Raw genomic sequence first — 14,571 nt, forward strand, 5'->3', positions numbered from 1 at the left:
TATGTTGAAGCAATTTTTTTTAAAGTTCTGTTAAGTCTTAAAAGAGGGTGGTTTACTTTTTGATGGTCAACAATCTAGAAATCCTAGGACTATGCTGTATATTTCTTTTCACTTTTAACATAGGATTTATATGTACATTAAATATACTTGAGAATTAGTATTTAATAGCTATTTTACAGATATCTAATTTATGCTGATACAACAAATTATGACAACAGTATTACCGTTAAGAAAGACTGAGCACCCAGAAAAAGATTTAAATTCTCAATCCTGTGCCTCTATTTTAGGATATAAGTATTATTACCACAAATTATACTTAATAAAGACTAGAAGAATGATTCTAAAAATTTATAGTATTTTAGATTATTTTCAGAGTGGGCCATCAGAAAGAACTTAGCTTTGTACTTTTACAGAAGGCTAAGGTAGTCAAATCATCTTCAGTGTAGGATACCTGCACGTTTTTTGGGGGGACAAACACATTTAAACTTACAAACTTTTGTTTTGTTTTTGCATGTTATATCTTATGGATGACTTTGATACACTAAAATCTGCCTCATTTATCTTTACATATGTTTAAGTGAACTGGTATTAAAACATTTATTCAAGAAAAGGATATGGATATAAAAATGCTACCTGAGATGCATAGACATGTCATCAAAGTAGAGAAACTTTCCAATGTTTTTGAGACAGTTTGATCAGTCTTTTAAACGTGAAATCATAAGTTCATGAGATGACTAAATGGTAGATTATTTTGTTTGTGCATGCTAAGAAAAATGCTGTTGCTTTAGTTTGAGCTCTTCCATAAGTCTAATTGTAAGGAACAATAAAATAGGTTTAAATATCTTTAAAGATAGAATTTTAAATAGGCATGAACTCTAGTGAGAACTGACTTTTAGTAAACATGATACCTATTACTCTAAAACATTCACTTTATTTACCTGAAGAATTTAGGTTAGCTTTAATTATTTCATGATTCTTACACTTTTTTTTTTAATGTAACCTTTTTTTTTTGGTGCAGATCCATTGTACCTAAGTTGTATATGCAAGTTTTTGGAAATGTTTATTTAAAAGTTGTTTTGGTATACAAGTGTTCTAAACATTGTATCTAAGAGAGTAACCTGGACTTAAAAATATTAGAAATCAGCTTATGCCTGCCTTTTCATTTTTAAAAAATTTCTTCCTGCCACATATGGTGTGAAATCACAGTAAGTTGCTTAGTAACGGGCTGCAGTATCTGCTTGCTGTTGGAGACTCACATCAGATAATGGAACTGTTCCTGTGTCAGGCTGCAGGAAAGAGGATGTCATGGTTAATAAAACGCACCCAATCCTTTCTGTGCTATGGCGATGTGTAGTCATTTGTTTTCTTTGTTTCCACTGCTTTTGTATACATATTATAAAAGTTCAAATTCTTTCCCAAACTATTAGCAGCTCAGATGTTCCCTAATTTATTAAGTATGCCTTTATTCACAATTTGTTTTTTAAAGTTGCTCTTAATGCATTATAGAATTAACTAATGACTGTTTATTTTTATTACAGTATTTAATATATGTAGTTATTGCCATTTATATTGTGGAGTTTGCAGAATTAAATCAATTGTATAAACTAAACCTTTAAATTAGCTATGTGTGAGGACTCTTTAATGCTTGCAAAGAGGGGAAGGGGATTGTAGTTAAAGATTTACTGCTCCAGTTTCTCTTACGAAGATGTAGCAAATTAGGCTCTCTGTGTCCTCAGTTAATTTCTGAGTTAGTTGTGCTAGTAACATGTCCATAGCTTTTCTGTATGGCCACCAGTACTTCAAGAATTTCCCCCAAAATAACAATAGTTTACAAAAAAAAAAATTGCAAAAGGAAGTTTGTACTTTTTAATTTTCTGAGGTAAAATAAGTATAGAATCCTGGCCAATTGAACTCTATATGTTGTTTCTAATGCCTCATTTTATATTCGGGTCCTTCTTAACTAAAATTTCTCCAAAGCTGTTAATAAAACCAGAGCTTCTGTTATCAGTTGTCCCAGTTTTCTGCTCCTTTACCCCCAGAACCATCCATCTGTTTTGTATTGGCCATAAGAAATTCTGAGAACAGTGTATTTTAATTTTTGAGACTTGCCAGTCCCTCCAGGGGTCTTATAAACACTCAAATACCAGAGTGTTATTAATTAGCAGAAGGAAGGTAAAAAATCTAGGACGGGTGTTGAAGCCCAAGCAGGAGGCCCCAGTCTTTCATTTGTTCAATTGCCACTAGTGGCAGTATTGATTCTTCACCATCACCTTTGTTATTTGTAATGTTTCTTGTTTACTGTTATGTTTTGAGGGTGGGTTTGTTGTTTTTTTAATGTTCTGTTGTCCATAGGGAGTTGCTAGTGGTGCAGTAATTTGCTAATAACACTGCACTGTTTTGTAGCAGATTTGCCATAATTGGTTTTTAGATGATTAGATGGCATTGTCTGATCTATTATATATGGTGTATCTATAATTACTAGAGTAAGTGACTTGCAGCTAGGAAGCAATGGAAGGGGGATACAGAGGGCCCAATAGAAATTAAAGTTGGTGTGTGTATGATTGAAATTCATGAGAAGTCATTTTAAAAGAAGATTGTTCCTTACTTGAGCCTCCAGTGGTTGACCAGAGGATGTTGGAACAGTCTTGTTTTTTATACATATTTGTTTATCTTTCCACGTCTGAAGCCAGTAAGTTTCAGAGTAAAAGAGTAAAATCAACGTTCAGTAGTTTTACTGTCACTCAGGCAAAGGTGTGTGTTCAGTAGTGTCAGCATCTTCTAAGATTGATAGAACTGCTGATCACTAAACCTGGTTTATTAGGGTTCGAGTAAAATGGGCTTGTTCTTTGTATACATTTACATGATGATTGTTGCCTTCCTCATTTTCTAGGCTTTCACCATCAATTAAATTTATGACAACATGAATTAACAAAGGAATATATAATTGCAGTTGGTTCTGTTGAATAGCTTATTGTAAGGTGGAATAAAGGAGTGAAAATGGTTTGATGGACCCATAATAGGAGATGGGTCGTCTCCTTATGACTGCTGTCAGTAATGCCCCTTCTATGCTAAGAGCAGAATTTAACTTTATTATAACATACAGTATGTCTATATCATATCAGTCCACAAAGTGGGAGTCACAGAAATGCTAAAGTTAATGAGTGATAAAACTGCACAGCTAGCTGTTACCTGTGTGTTTATCGCCACTGAACTACCTAGGCCAATTTGGAATGGTGACTAGAAATGGCTGGTCCTCTCAACTTGTTGGTTTGCAAATAAGGAAATGAGGTCTTGAGCCAGGTACCCTACCTAGTTGGAGCCAAACCTGTGTTCTTTCCACATAGGCTGCTTTTGCATTAATAATGTTATAAAAGCAATGATAATTTGAGCTAGAGATTTAAATTACTGTAGTGGAAAATAATGGTTATTTTGATTCCATAAAGAATAGGTATGGTCTGTAAGGTATGAGTTACGAAACTTCCCAAAGGGAAAAATGATTCTTTTGACCAAGAGCCCCGTGTAATGACTAATACTTTTCCTACCAAACTAATAAGTAGATACTAACATGCTACAATGTGTAATAATAGGAATTTTAGAAGCAGATGGACAGAAATGTATGGCGAAGTTGATCTAAGAAAGAGTTTTATTTTACTCTTGTTTTGAAAGGTCTTTCCGTGGAATAAACCGAGCAAAGTGTCATTTGTGGGAGAGTTCTAAAAACTTCAGTGACTTGTATGAGGTAAACTGCATGCAGTTTAATAGTCTTCCAGCTATGTAGAAAGTTCATGGCTTGGACAAGATTTAATCAACATACATAAATCAAATGACAATTTTTCTGTAATGTTACATTTAGATAAGGCTTTTGTTATTTTTATAGGAGTTAAAGATGTCTTTCGAAGTACATCTTAGAATCAGTGGATTACTGTACAAGGAATATGTAAGAAACAACTATAAGTTCTAAAGACCAAAGCTTGCGTATGGATTCAAAAGGGGCAGAAACCTGACTAGTAAGGCACACTTACTTGGGCAAAATACATTGCCCTCTTATTTTTAAAACTGGAACTATCCAACTTTTACATTTGCCACTTCATTCTACATTTATTCAAATTTATATCCATCAACTTTTATACTTGGCTATGTCTCTGAAATCCCCCCAATTTTTATTAATTAGGCTTTTAGAAATTTCTTCCTTAACTCTGAAAACAGTTGAAGTAGCTTTCTTTGCTGAAATAAGATCTCATTTTTTGATGTCGGGTTAAATATGTGATGGTAGAATTACAGATTTTCAAAAATAACCACGTTTCTCCAACAATTGTAAAACAAAAGTCCAAATACAAAGAGGTATTCAATTGATATGACTGAGGATTTAAAGTTTCAACTTTGTCTTGTACACGCAGATGTTGATTTTTTTTCCCAGCATGATATACGTACAATAGATACAAGTGGCTTGAGGTGATGCTTTTAATTACTGAAATTACTCTCTAAAGAGCAGTGGAGTTGCTACTGCTGATACTTTTCACATAGTTTCTACAGCTAATTATATTTACTGAAAGTAAGTTAATACATATTCACACACTAAAGTTATGCAATAGGAATCTTTGTGTAGGGTTTTACTTTTTGGTCAAATACTTTGTTTTAAAAAAAGGAAGCAGTTTAAACATGTACATTTACATTTTTCCCAAGGTAAAGTGCTTTGGATTTGAGAGTATCAGATTGACTAAAAATGGGAGCCAGTGTTATTTTCAGACAATGCAAATTTCCTTTATTTCCTCCAGTTTACTTGGCGAGAGAGGATGTAGGTGCTAAGAGTTCACAACTTAAATTTCACAATATAGGTTTGCTAAATGTGAAACAGCTACTGAGATACACTCAGTTTTAGTTCTTTTAAGAGTATATTAAACTAGCTTTATATTAAATTTCAAATGAATCCCTTAAATGTTGTAAGCTTATTAGAAAACGACTCTTTTGCCTTTGTGAAATAATACCGCCTGCTCCTTCCTGGTTTTTCAGTCCTCTGGGAATCTGACGATGACTTCGAATCGGTTTACTGTCTTCGAGCCTTTAAAGCAAAATGTTTCTTCAAAGTGGAGGCTTTCAGTTAAAACTAGAAATTGCAGAAAATAAAGTTGTTTTCTTCTTTCACAGATCTACTTGGAATAATGTGAATGTATTCGGTACCTCGCGTGCCTTAGTGTTTTCGGTCTTAACAAACTAGTCTTCACAAGTATGTAACACTCCCAGTTGAAATGTACATTAACTTACGTTTAATGTTCAAAAAACGAATACTTAACTCACCATAAAGCCCTTCAAAAGGTATTACAAAGAAGAGTGAAAGGAAAACTAATAAGTATCTAAACAAGATGTTTTTACCATATATATTTTCTCTTTTAAATTTAACTTCGTGGATAATTTCCCTTAAAAACAAAAAGAATTCATAGGAATACTGGCCGGTTCTTTGCTTTTAAAACATTAAAGAAACCCTGGCGTAGAAAGGAATTTTTTTCAAGTATGTTGCAGGTATACGGCATACTGTATCTTTTTTCAAACTGCGAACTGTTACATTTGTACTGTGCCTTATTTCTGCCGAGCTCTCCCTGCTGTTGGTCAGGTCATTTCTGCCGACTCTCCTTCGGACCCTCTGCGCGGTTAGCTGCGCGGGCTCTGGGTCCGGGTGGCCCGAGAGTCGTGCTCTCGCCCGCAGAGCGCGCAGGCCGGCCGCTAGCGGGCGCTGTGGGTCCGCGGAAGCGGCGGCGCGGTGGCGCTCGTCCCAGAGGCTCTTAGGCGGGCGCTTCGCCGGGAAGCCAATGGAAGAATTCCTGCCGCCTCTCTGTTTCGGCGCTATTCGTCACGGTCACCCCTAAATTCCCGGTCACTCTGGGGAGGTATGAGCGCGGCCCTGAGGCTAATTAAGGAGAAGATCCCGCGGCGGGCGCGGGTGTGCCGCCGCGCACTCGGGGGAGAGATGCTGCCTTCGCGGGAAGCGAGGCGCGGAGGGAGCGGAGCCCGGGCGGCCGCGCCCCGCGAGTCGGCTGCCCCGGCGGCGCCGCGTCCCCAGGAGTCGTTTTGCGTCTCCCGGCCCCACTGACTTAGGTCGGGCCCCAGCCGACGTTCGGTACCGAAACCAGGTGTGAAACGCATCACTGAGAGGCCTGGTGGGCGCGGCGAAGGGCTGCGCAAGCGGGGTGTGAGCCAGTCTACGCAGAGGGGGCTCTGCAGTGAGGGAGGAAGACCCACGGGAAGCCCACTACCTTCCGCTCCGCAGGGAAAGTTTCGCCCTCGACGTTGTCCCTCTGCTGAAGTTTGGACACTGGCCGGGCAATGAGAGCGCGTGCTGGGCGCGGGGACAGGTGGCCCGGGCTGTCCCGCTCCCCACTCGCCCGCCCCTACCAGCTCGGGGGTCGCCGGGTGCACGCGCAGGCCCGTCTCCTTCGCGGGCTCCCCCGCGCGCCGCTCGCGCCGCCGCCCGGGACCGGGGGCGGGGCTCACCTGTCAGCCGGCGCCCCGCCTCGCGGCGCCCAATGTCGGGCGGGGGCGGCTGACGGACCGGCCGGCCGCCCAACCGGCTCGCGGCTGCCGAGCGGCGGGCCAATGGGCTGAGCGGTGCGGGGCGGGGCCCCGCGTTTATAGTGCTCTGACAGCGCGCCGGCTGAGCTGACTCTCCTCGGCGGGGACGGTGGCGCTGGCTGGGGCGAGGAGACGCGCGCGGAGCTGGTCCCGGCGCCCTCCCCGCACACAAAGGCCCGCGCGCATCCGGCGCCCGCGGCGAGCACCGAGCCCCTCCTGCCTGCTCCGCGGGCTGGGAGCCGCGAGGACTGTGGAGGCTCCTGTGCGCCCGGAGACGCCCCTCGCCGCCCGCGCACCGCGCTCCGCGCTCCGGGACATGGAACCGCGCCGAAGCGGCGCCCGCGCGCTCGGGCCGCTGCCCGCCCCCCTGGATCTATAGTGCGAGGCGGCCCGCCGCCTCCGCCGAGCCGTCTCTTGGCCTTTGTGTCCCGGCCGAGCGCCCTCCCTGCCGCCCCGCGCCCGGCACCCTGGAGCCGCACGGGAGCCGGCTGTCCGAGCTGCGTCCGGCGCGGCGCCCCGGAGCCCCGAGCCCGCCGCGCCGCCGCGCCCCTCGCGTGCGCTGCCGCCCCGCGCTCTGAGGGCCCCGAGGGGAGCGCCACCGGCCTCGGCGCCCGCTGGAGCTGCTCGGCGCGCCCCGGAGCTGCCTGCAGTCTCTCCCTTGTCTGCCCAGAGGATTGGGGCTCCCGGCCCGCACCTTGTTCCTCCGACGCCAGGAGTGCGCGGAGCTGGGAGCGGCTTGGCCATGGCCGTGAGGAGGGACTCCGTGTGGAAGTACTGCTGGGGAGTTTTGATGGTTTTATGCAGAACTGCGATTTCCAGATCGATAGTTTTAGAGCCCATCTATTGGAATTCCTCGAACTCCAAGTAAGTCGCGTCCACGAACCCCCTTGATCGCCGCCCCGGGGTCCTCCGCGTCGCGCTGTCCCGGCGGGAGGAAGGGTCGGGCCGCGGAGCCTCGGAGCCTGTTTCTGGACCCTCGATTCCTCGCGCCCCCGGGTCCCCCACCACATTTTACTTCGTGGAGACTCCGCTCGGCCTTCCAGCCGGAGCGCCGGCCCTAAGGGGCGCTCTCCTCGTCCTCCTTCCCCCGGGAGCTCCCCGGCGCTAAAAAAAAAAAAAAAAAAAAAGCCACTGTTGACTCGGGTGTCGCGTCCGGGAAGGTGTCCGATGGCGAGGCCTGACCCTCACTTCCTCCAGAGGACGGGAAGCCGGGCCACCAACAGGCTGAGCGGCACGCAGGGGCTGGCGGGCTCCGGAGAGGCAGCGATGCTGCGCTCCCGAGGAGCGGCGGAGCGCGGGCCGGGGGCAGTGGAGCGCACCGCGGAGAAGGGAGCCTGTGCTCCCTGGCACGCCCGGAGCTCGCGCGCCTCGGCGCCGCGCCGCCTGCCCGCGGGGTGCGCGGGCAGCTCGCCTGCTCGGGACAACTCGGGCGGCGGGCCCTTTCCTCCTCGCCCGGGAGACGGGCCCTTAGGCGGCTCCCGGGGAACCCTCTGCAGGTCGGCCTCTCCCTTCGCTTCTGAACCGATGGCCCCGAATTCTGTGGCCCCGACAGCTAACTTGATTTTTTTAGGAACGTTTTCTGCAAAAGCTTAATTAAGGCCCTGCCCAGTCGAGGCAGCTCCTGAAGCCTTCGCGCTTGGGGAGCCTGGGCGGGAATGGGATCCTTGGATCCGACTTGCTTTTATCAAACAGTGCAGCCGGGAGAAAGCCAGGCCTTGCGGAGATTTTCAGTCCGAGCAACCAGAGTACATTTAGAATTTAGAAGAGGCGATCCATCCATGAATACATATGGCTGTGACTCGTAGTCATCTGTGCATTCAGGGTTGCATATTACCTCATTCTGGGGATACATTTCGAATCCTAGCCAAAAATATTTTACAGAATCATGGAATTTTAACCTTGGGAAACTTGGGGAAAGTATGAAGACATTGGCTGTTCATACTTTGTCAGAAGCAAAATCAATGACTTAATTTAAGTTGAGCAAATCGGCCATGGATTTAGAAATAAAGGGATGGGGGATCGATTTAAAGATCACATCGTAGTTAAATAATTACATCCACTCTTAAGAGTAGTCAGTTTCAAATTCACCAACATGTTAAGCAAGAATTCCCTATTAAAGGGCGAAAGACGTCACCGCTGTAAATGGGATGAAACAGAGATTCTTGCAGGATGCTGGTTGGCACTTCCCAACACTGCTCCTGTGTGGAAGTTACTTAATGCAGCCTCCTTCCCTGGAGCCTGATCTTGGATGGACTTCTTTTTTTTCCCTGGGTGTAAGATCATCGTAATTGCTGAGAAAGTCGCGGCAGTGACGGCTCTCCTCCACCACCGCAGCGTGAGGCGCCGGGTGGTGCGGGAAAGCGCGGGGCTGGGACCTGCGGCCCGGGAGCTGGGGGAGCCGGGCCGGGAGCCGGGCCGGGAGCCGGGGGAGCCGCCGGCTTCGCTTTCTGCCTCCAGGGGTCACTCTTTCCTGCGCGATGCTCGCCGCGCCGGCCGCGCCTCTGCCCCCCAGGCCTCCTGCTCTGCTCCGCTTGGCGCTTTCGCTTGCCGAATGTCTTCGGGAGCCGGTTTCTGGTTTGGGGTTTCCCTCCCCGCCCCCCAACAGGACTTAATTTTTACATTTCTATCTTGTTTAAAGAAATTCCCATTAATCCCTTCAGCGTTCGGCTCAGTAGACGTTATCTGGTTTGTAGGATCACAAATACCTACTTGGAGAAAAAGAAAAAAAAAAAAGGTAGAGCAGTCATTATTTCGGCCTCAGGTTTCGACACGAATGTCTTCTTTCCCTCGTGCGCTGGGGGAGGGGAGTGCCTGATATTTACTCACTAGCCTCCTGTGAGGGTCGGGCTGTTTTTCTGAGCTGTGGCCACTGATTTAGACCCTCCTGGAGGCCTGCTTTTGGAGAAGCCTCCCTCCCCGCGCAGACGACGTTGCCGTTGGCGTGATTGCTCCTGCCCTCAAGAGTAGAATTTCTTTTAAAATTCGCACTTAATGGCTGGCCTAGAGGAAGGGATAATTTGTCCCCTGGAAAAGGTCCGCTTAACAGAGTTATGCAGCTGAATGCTAGCTTGAGAGATCAGAAAGATTTCTTCCTGGGGGAATGATATGACAGAGCCTTTTCTAAGTTTGAGAATGAATTTTTAAAAAAACCCAAAAAACCCGGTGCCAAGGAGTTGCCCTATTTGTTGGGGGAGTTTCATGTTTATTTCCAGGAAAAAGTTTCGGTCAGTAAATGGGATGTGGCAGGAAGGTAATCAAAGGCATTGAAGTTGCACATCAGTTCCTCGGAACTGTGGAACAATTCATTTGTAATGAAGCAGCCATCAGTAATTAGATTTGTTTCATTCCGAGGTCAGCTTTTTTAGCAGGTGGTGGAAAGAGGGAGCGAGCAGCAGCTGTTTGGATACAGGGTCCAGAAAATCCTTTGTAAATTCACCGTCTCCATAACTACTTTAATCACACTGTCTGCCTCTCCCACCCCCGAGAGTTTTTGCAGTAGTGGGAAGAAGTTCCAAGTACTGTAACGGTAATCACTGCACCCATAGGTTCTGGAAGAGTTGTGTCAGTTGTAGCCATTCAGGGTGTGTAGTTTGTTGTTTTTTTTCTGTTTTTCTGGGTTTTTTTTTTTTTTTAACTCTGTAGAGAAAAGCAAAGCCTGGCTTAGCATTTCAGTAGAACAATTTTTTTCCAGCACGATGTTTTTGCCAAAATAAAATGGTTGGCTCTTTTTAAAAAAAAGTATTGGTATGGTATTCTAGAGTGAATTACACTGACTTTGTTGAAAATTTCAGCAGAGCTTTCATTTCTTATGTCTAGGGGTGCTATTCCCTAGGCACCATATACTAGTTAGCCAAGCGTTTTGCTTTTCCCAGGTCATTTTTTCCTACATAATGGTGAATTCCTGGTATTGATTGCCTTGATACAAAAGAATGGCTGGATAATATCCAGATAACCTGTAATACATGGGCTCCACCACAGTCAGGCTCTGAATAAATACGGACCTGTCAGAGATTGATAAAATAAACTACAATGGATAGTGCTGTTTAAACAGTCCATTCAGTACCATATATAAGCCAGCCTGCCTTCCATTGTGTCTGAAATTCTTATTTTTGTAGGTAAACAAATGCACATTCAGCACGGATTGAATAGCTCCTTGAACTGTGCTCCCCAGTTTGCGTTTGGGTTAATCTTGTCGGTTTTAATATAGAGAGAAAAAAAGCCCAAAGCACCAAGGGGTGGAATTGTTAGTGCTTTCACATCCACATTCCTCACATTTTGTCAGGATGATAAACTGTAGGTAATGGACTGTCGCTGTTCCGCGGGACGACTGAGCGGGGAGAGCACAAAGGCAGGGCTGCCGCGAGGTCGCACAACATGTTTGGGAGCCGTCTTTTCAGATGAGGACAGAATTTATTTGGGAATCGTGTGTCCAGGGACTGTACTTTGTAACCTCAGCAATTACAGCTTCGAGCCTCAGAAACGGGGAGCTGGAGGTTAAGATGATTCTGTCAAGCACTTGCTTCTAAATCTTTCACAAAGCGCAGCTCTTGACACTTGTCCCAGGATGCAAAGAAATGCAAATGACTCCAGCATTCCGAAGTGTCCCTGACTCCCAGGCTGAAGCAGGGAGACAGGTAGATTAGCTATCAAGCCCCAGACCAGCTGAGAACTGCCGATGGGCATGGTTTCTCCATACAGAGTCAGCTGGAGAGTAAACGGTATGTTTAGAATCATTATCGGTAAAACCTCTTATCTGGAAATTTACAGAGAGGAATCCTTTGGTCGGTGGGTCAGCGTGATAATTACCTGCAGAGGGGCATCGCTACCTGGCCTTGCACTGAAATGCTTCAGGTAGCGCCAGGGAGGTTGAGGGTGACACCCACCATCTGGCAACGGTTCCCAGCGAGGTCACCTAATGGGAAATGATTTGAGATCCCAGCATGACTGCAGTGACGCGTCACAGGAATAGGAGTGGCGGGGGAAGGAAATACAGACTGGAGACCCTCGTCAGAAAAGAAAAAAAAAAAATCTAAGAAGGACATTTCTTGAGCATTTCATGAAAACTTTATTCTTAAACTCTCCCACTGCAAATTAGACAAAAAGAAGGGCTCTTGTAAGGAAAATAATCATTGAAATGGTACTCGGGCCCACCCAATCTCCGCCTTTGCTGGCTGCTGACCTAAAGAGCCTGTTTTTCAGGTCATCTATCATATATCTACATAGATTTGCTTATGAGCTCGCCCTTTGTGTGGTGGAGTAGAGCCTTAAATAGGAGTGTTCAACTGTTTAAAATATTTTGGTTAAAATATGCAGAACCCATAGAACTAGAAGCTTCTAGTCGGGAATTAGTTCTTTCAGGGAAGAGCTCCCCCCCACCCCAGTTTTTTTTTTTTTTTTTTTTTTTTTTAGGGGAGGAATTAGAATGAGGCTGGGAGAAGAGTAGAAGAAAAGCAAAGAGGGAAGGGTAGGGTATGGGACAGGGTTCCGAGCAGCTTGGAAAAAAACTCCTGTGGCTTCATTGTCTCTCTAAAGCCAAAGAATACAAAGACATAAGCAATTCAGCCCTTCTCCCATGATGGAAAATGTAAACCGTGGACATGGCTCTCCTGTTTGACTTGTTTAATTCTCATTTTAAATTCAGTACTATACGAGCCGTGTGAACTCTGAAGATTTCTTTAGTAATCCATTTTGTAGTTCCGAATCAAAAACAAAGTGAAAGGGTCTGACACAATTTGCTTTTATTTTTAGGCAAATCAACCCTGGTCATAGTTAATAAGGGGATTACAACCCAGACTGGGTCTTTACAGATGTAATGTAAATCAAGGGCAGAGTATAAAGAAACTGATCCCTTTTGATTGAAGTATGGTAAAAAGGCATAGAGAAACTAGCAGCGGTAATCTGATTGTATGGCAATAAAACCACCATTTTCTGTCTTTCAGATAAAAATAATGTGGTAAATCCATGCAGTTCATAAGATGTAAAGGCAGATAAAGGGTGAAGCCATGGCAACATATAGATTAGCTGGATGTGGGCAATGACATGTCTCTGAAAAGGGTGTAGAAAGGAAGGCCCTTGCTCCAGGCTGTTGGCTATTATGTGTGAGCCACACAGACTTGGAAACTCGGATTAGAAAGTATGAAAGCCCCACTTGTGGCCCGGGATGGTTGAAGCCGGGAAGAAAAGATGCTCAGTTCTTGCTCATTGGTGGCGGATAATATGGCAAAGGTAGATTCCATTGACTGCCTTTTCCAGAGGTTGAGACTGGGGGCTGATTAAAACTTCAGATCACTGCAGTTAGTTCAGGCCTGCAAGGTTTTCCTTTTTAGCTCCTGGCCTGACAGTGGCGGCCGTTCTGTAGGATTAGCTGCAGTTGGCGGTGCTCGCCTTCATCTCTTTGGGCTCCAGGCAGGGACCTGCTGGGAAGGAACAGAGCCCAGAGGGGCTAGGTAGGCCCAGAGGGATCCGAAAAGAAAACACAGACCTTTTGATTTCAGCCATCTTTCAGCCCCGGAGAAGCCGAGGTAAACATTATACATTGTCCCCCTCCCTCTGTCAGAGAGCTCTCCTCTGAGTTTTGTCTCTCCCACCCTGGAAAAAAACATATAATAAAACAAATAACAGGGGGAATTGAGTTTTCATTCAAATCGGTAGTAATCCAATATGCCCAAACCAACGGGCCCTGTGGAGATGGTGTTTCGCTGCTGTGAGTTAAGCTGAATGGGACAGGCCCCCTTCGTGTAAACGATAGGATTATAAAAGTGTGAGTGCTGCCAGCTTGAAAGTTAAAAACAGCAGAAGCTCGCCAGGCTGTTGAATCTTATTGCCCTCTGTCCTGGACAACCTTGTAAATAAGCTGGGCTTTTGTTTTGGCCGTCCACACTTTCCATTTTAGTCGTTACCCAAAATCAGCCATTGAAGCTGTCATTGGGTTCCGGGCAGAGTGGCATTGCAGTTGCGTCAAGCCGGAAAGGAGATTTGTGCTTTATTGCCCCCTATTTGGGGCCTTAGAAAAGTCCCAGCGTTTCTTTAGGAAAGTCTGAACTCTTTAAGACGCTGACAATACTGAAAGCTTACAAACACCCCAAGTGTCTGTCTTGCTGGCGTGGATGGAGGGGATTCAGGGCTGGTCTCTGAACGGCAACATGGGGACTTTCTAGAGGAACACATTCTATGTCTGAAGATCTTCACTAAATCCTAAATATTCTATTTCAGACCCATTTCGTGGATTTTGTTCCTAATTCTCAGAGAGCTGACTCAACTGTTTGGAGCTATGGATTTATTGCATTTGTTGCCTATTTTTCTGGTCATTACTGTGTCGCTTTCACCATTTAAAAACATTTAAAACATTGCACAGAGACCTGCCCTACACAGTGCTAGCTACTTTACCTTCCTTTCTAATTTAATTCAGAAAACGTATCAAAAGATCCAGTGCATTTGTCCAGATTCATCAAAGAGAACGGACACTCCCTAATTTACAAGCTGGTCACATCCCAGCACCTTGCATTCTACATCTGACAATGATTGCTAATGGTCCATTCAGCCAAAGTATTTGCTTGTTAGCAGGGAACAGAGCATGATAAATGTCCAGCAAGCTTGCGGCCTCCTTCCGCCTTTCACATGCAGACTGGTGCATATTTATGGTAGGCAAAGGACAAAAGGAGGGGCTGAATTGCCCTGGCCTCCAGCTTTCTATGAGGGACAGGGTTAAAGTGATTAAAGAAATGATATAGGAAAGTCCTGCCACTTGCTTACAAACCGGCGTCCAACACGTAGCTTTGCGTTCTACCTGCAAGAACCTATTGCAGGAGCATTAGGGATAAGGATGGTTGGATCCGGCGAAATGTTTTCCATGCACACTGAATGCCAGATGCACCAATTTCTGTGGCTCCTGCAGAGAATCAGCAGAGGCTCTTTATTTCCCTTTTCATGTATAGATATCAAATATGTAATTCTAGTCCAAAGCATTTTGTGGTTTTGGACACAGACATGCTGGTTTCAAATGAAAAA

At 45.4% G+C, this 14,571-nt stretch overlaps 1 protein-coding gene across 1 annotated transcript in view; it reads left to right on the top strand.

The window, feature by feature from the left end:
- Nucleotides 1-6,954: 6,954 nt before the first annotated feature.
- The window catches only part of EFNB2 (ephrin B2), a 46,884-nt gene continuing 39,267 nt past the window's right edge, over nucleotides 6,955-14,571 (top strand). The window contains exon 1 of the mRNA XM_061170798.1: nucleotides 6,955-7,428. Within this exon, the coding sequence (XP_061026781.1) occupies nucleotides 7,307-7,428 (122 nt within the window). The 5' untranslated portion in view covers nucleotides 6,955-7,306. The remainder of the gene's footprint in view (nucleotides 7,429-14,571) is intronic.

Source organism: Eubalaena glacialis, chromosome 16 (assembly GCF_028564815.1).
Source record: "Eubalaena glacialis isolate mEubGla1 chromosome 16, mEubGla1.1.hap2.+ XY, whole genome shotgun sequence".
In the NCBI taxonomy this organism is placed as follows: Eukaryota; Metazoa; Chordata; class Mammalia; order Artiodactyla; family Balaenidae; genus Eubalaena; species Eubalaena glacialis.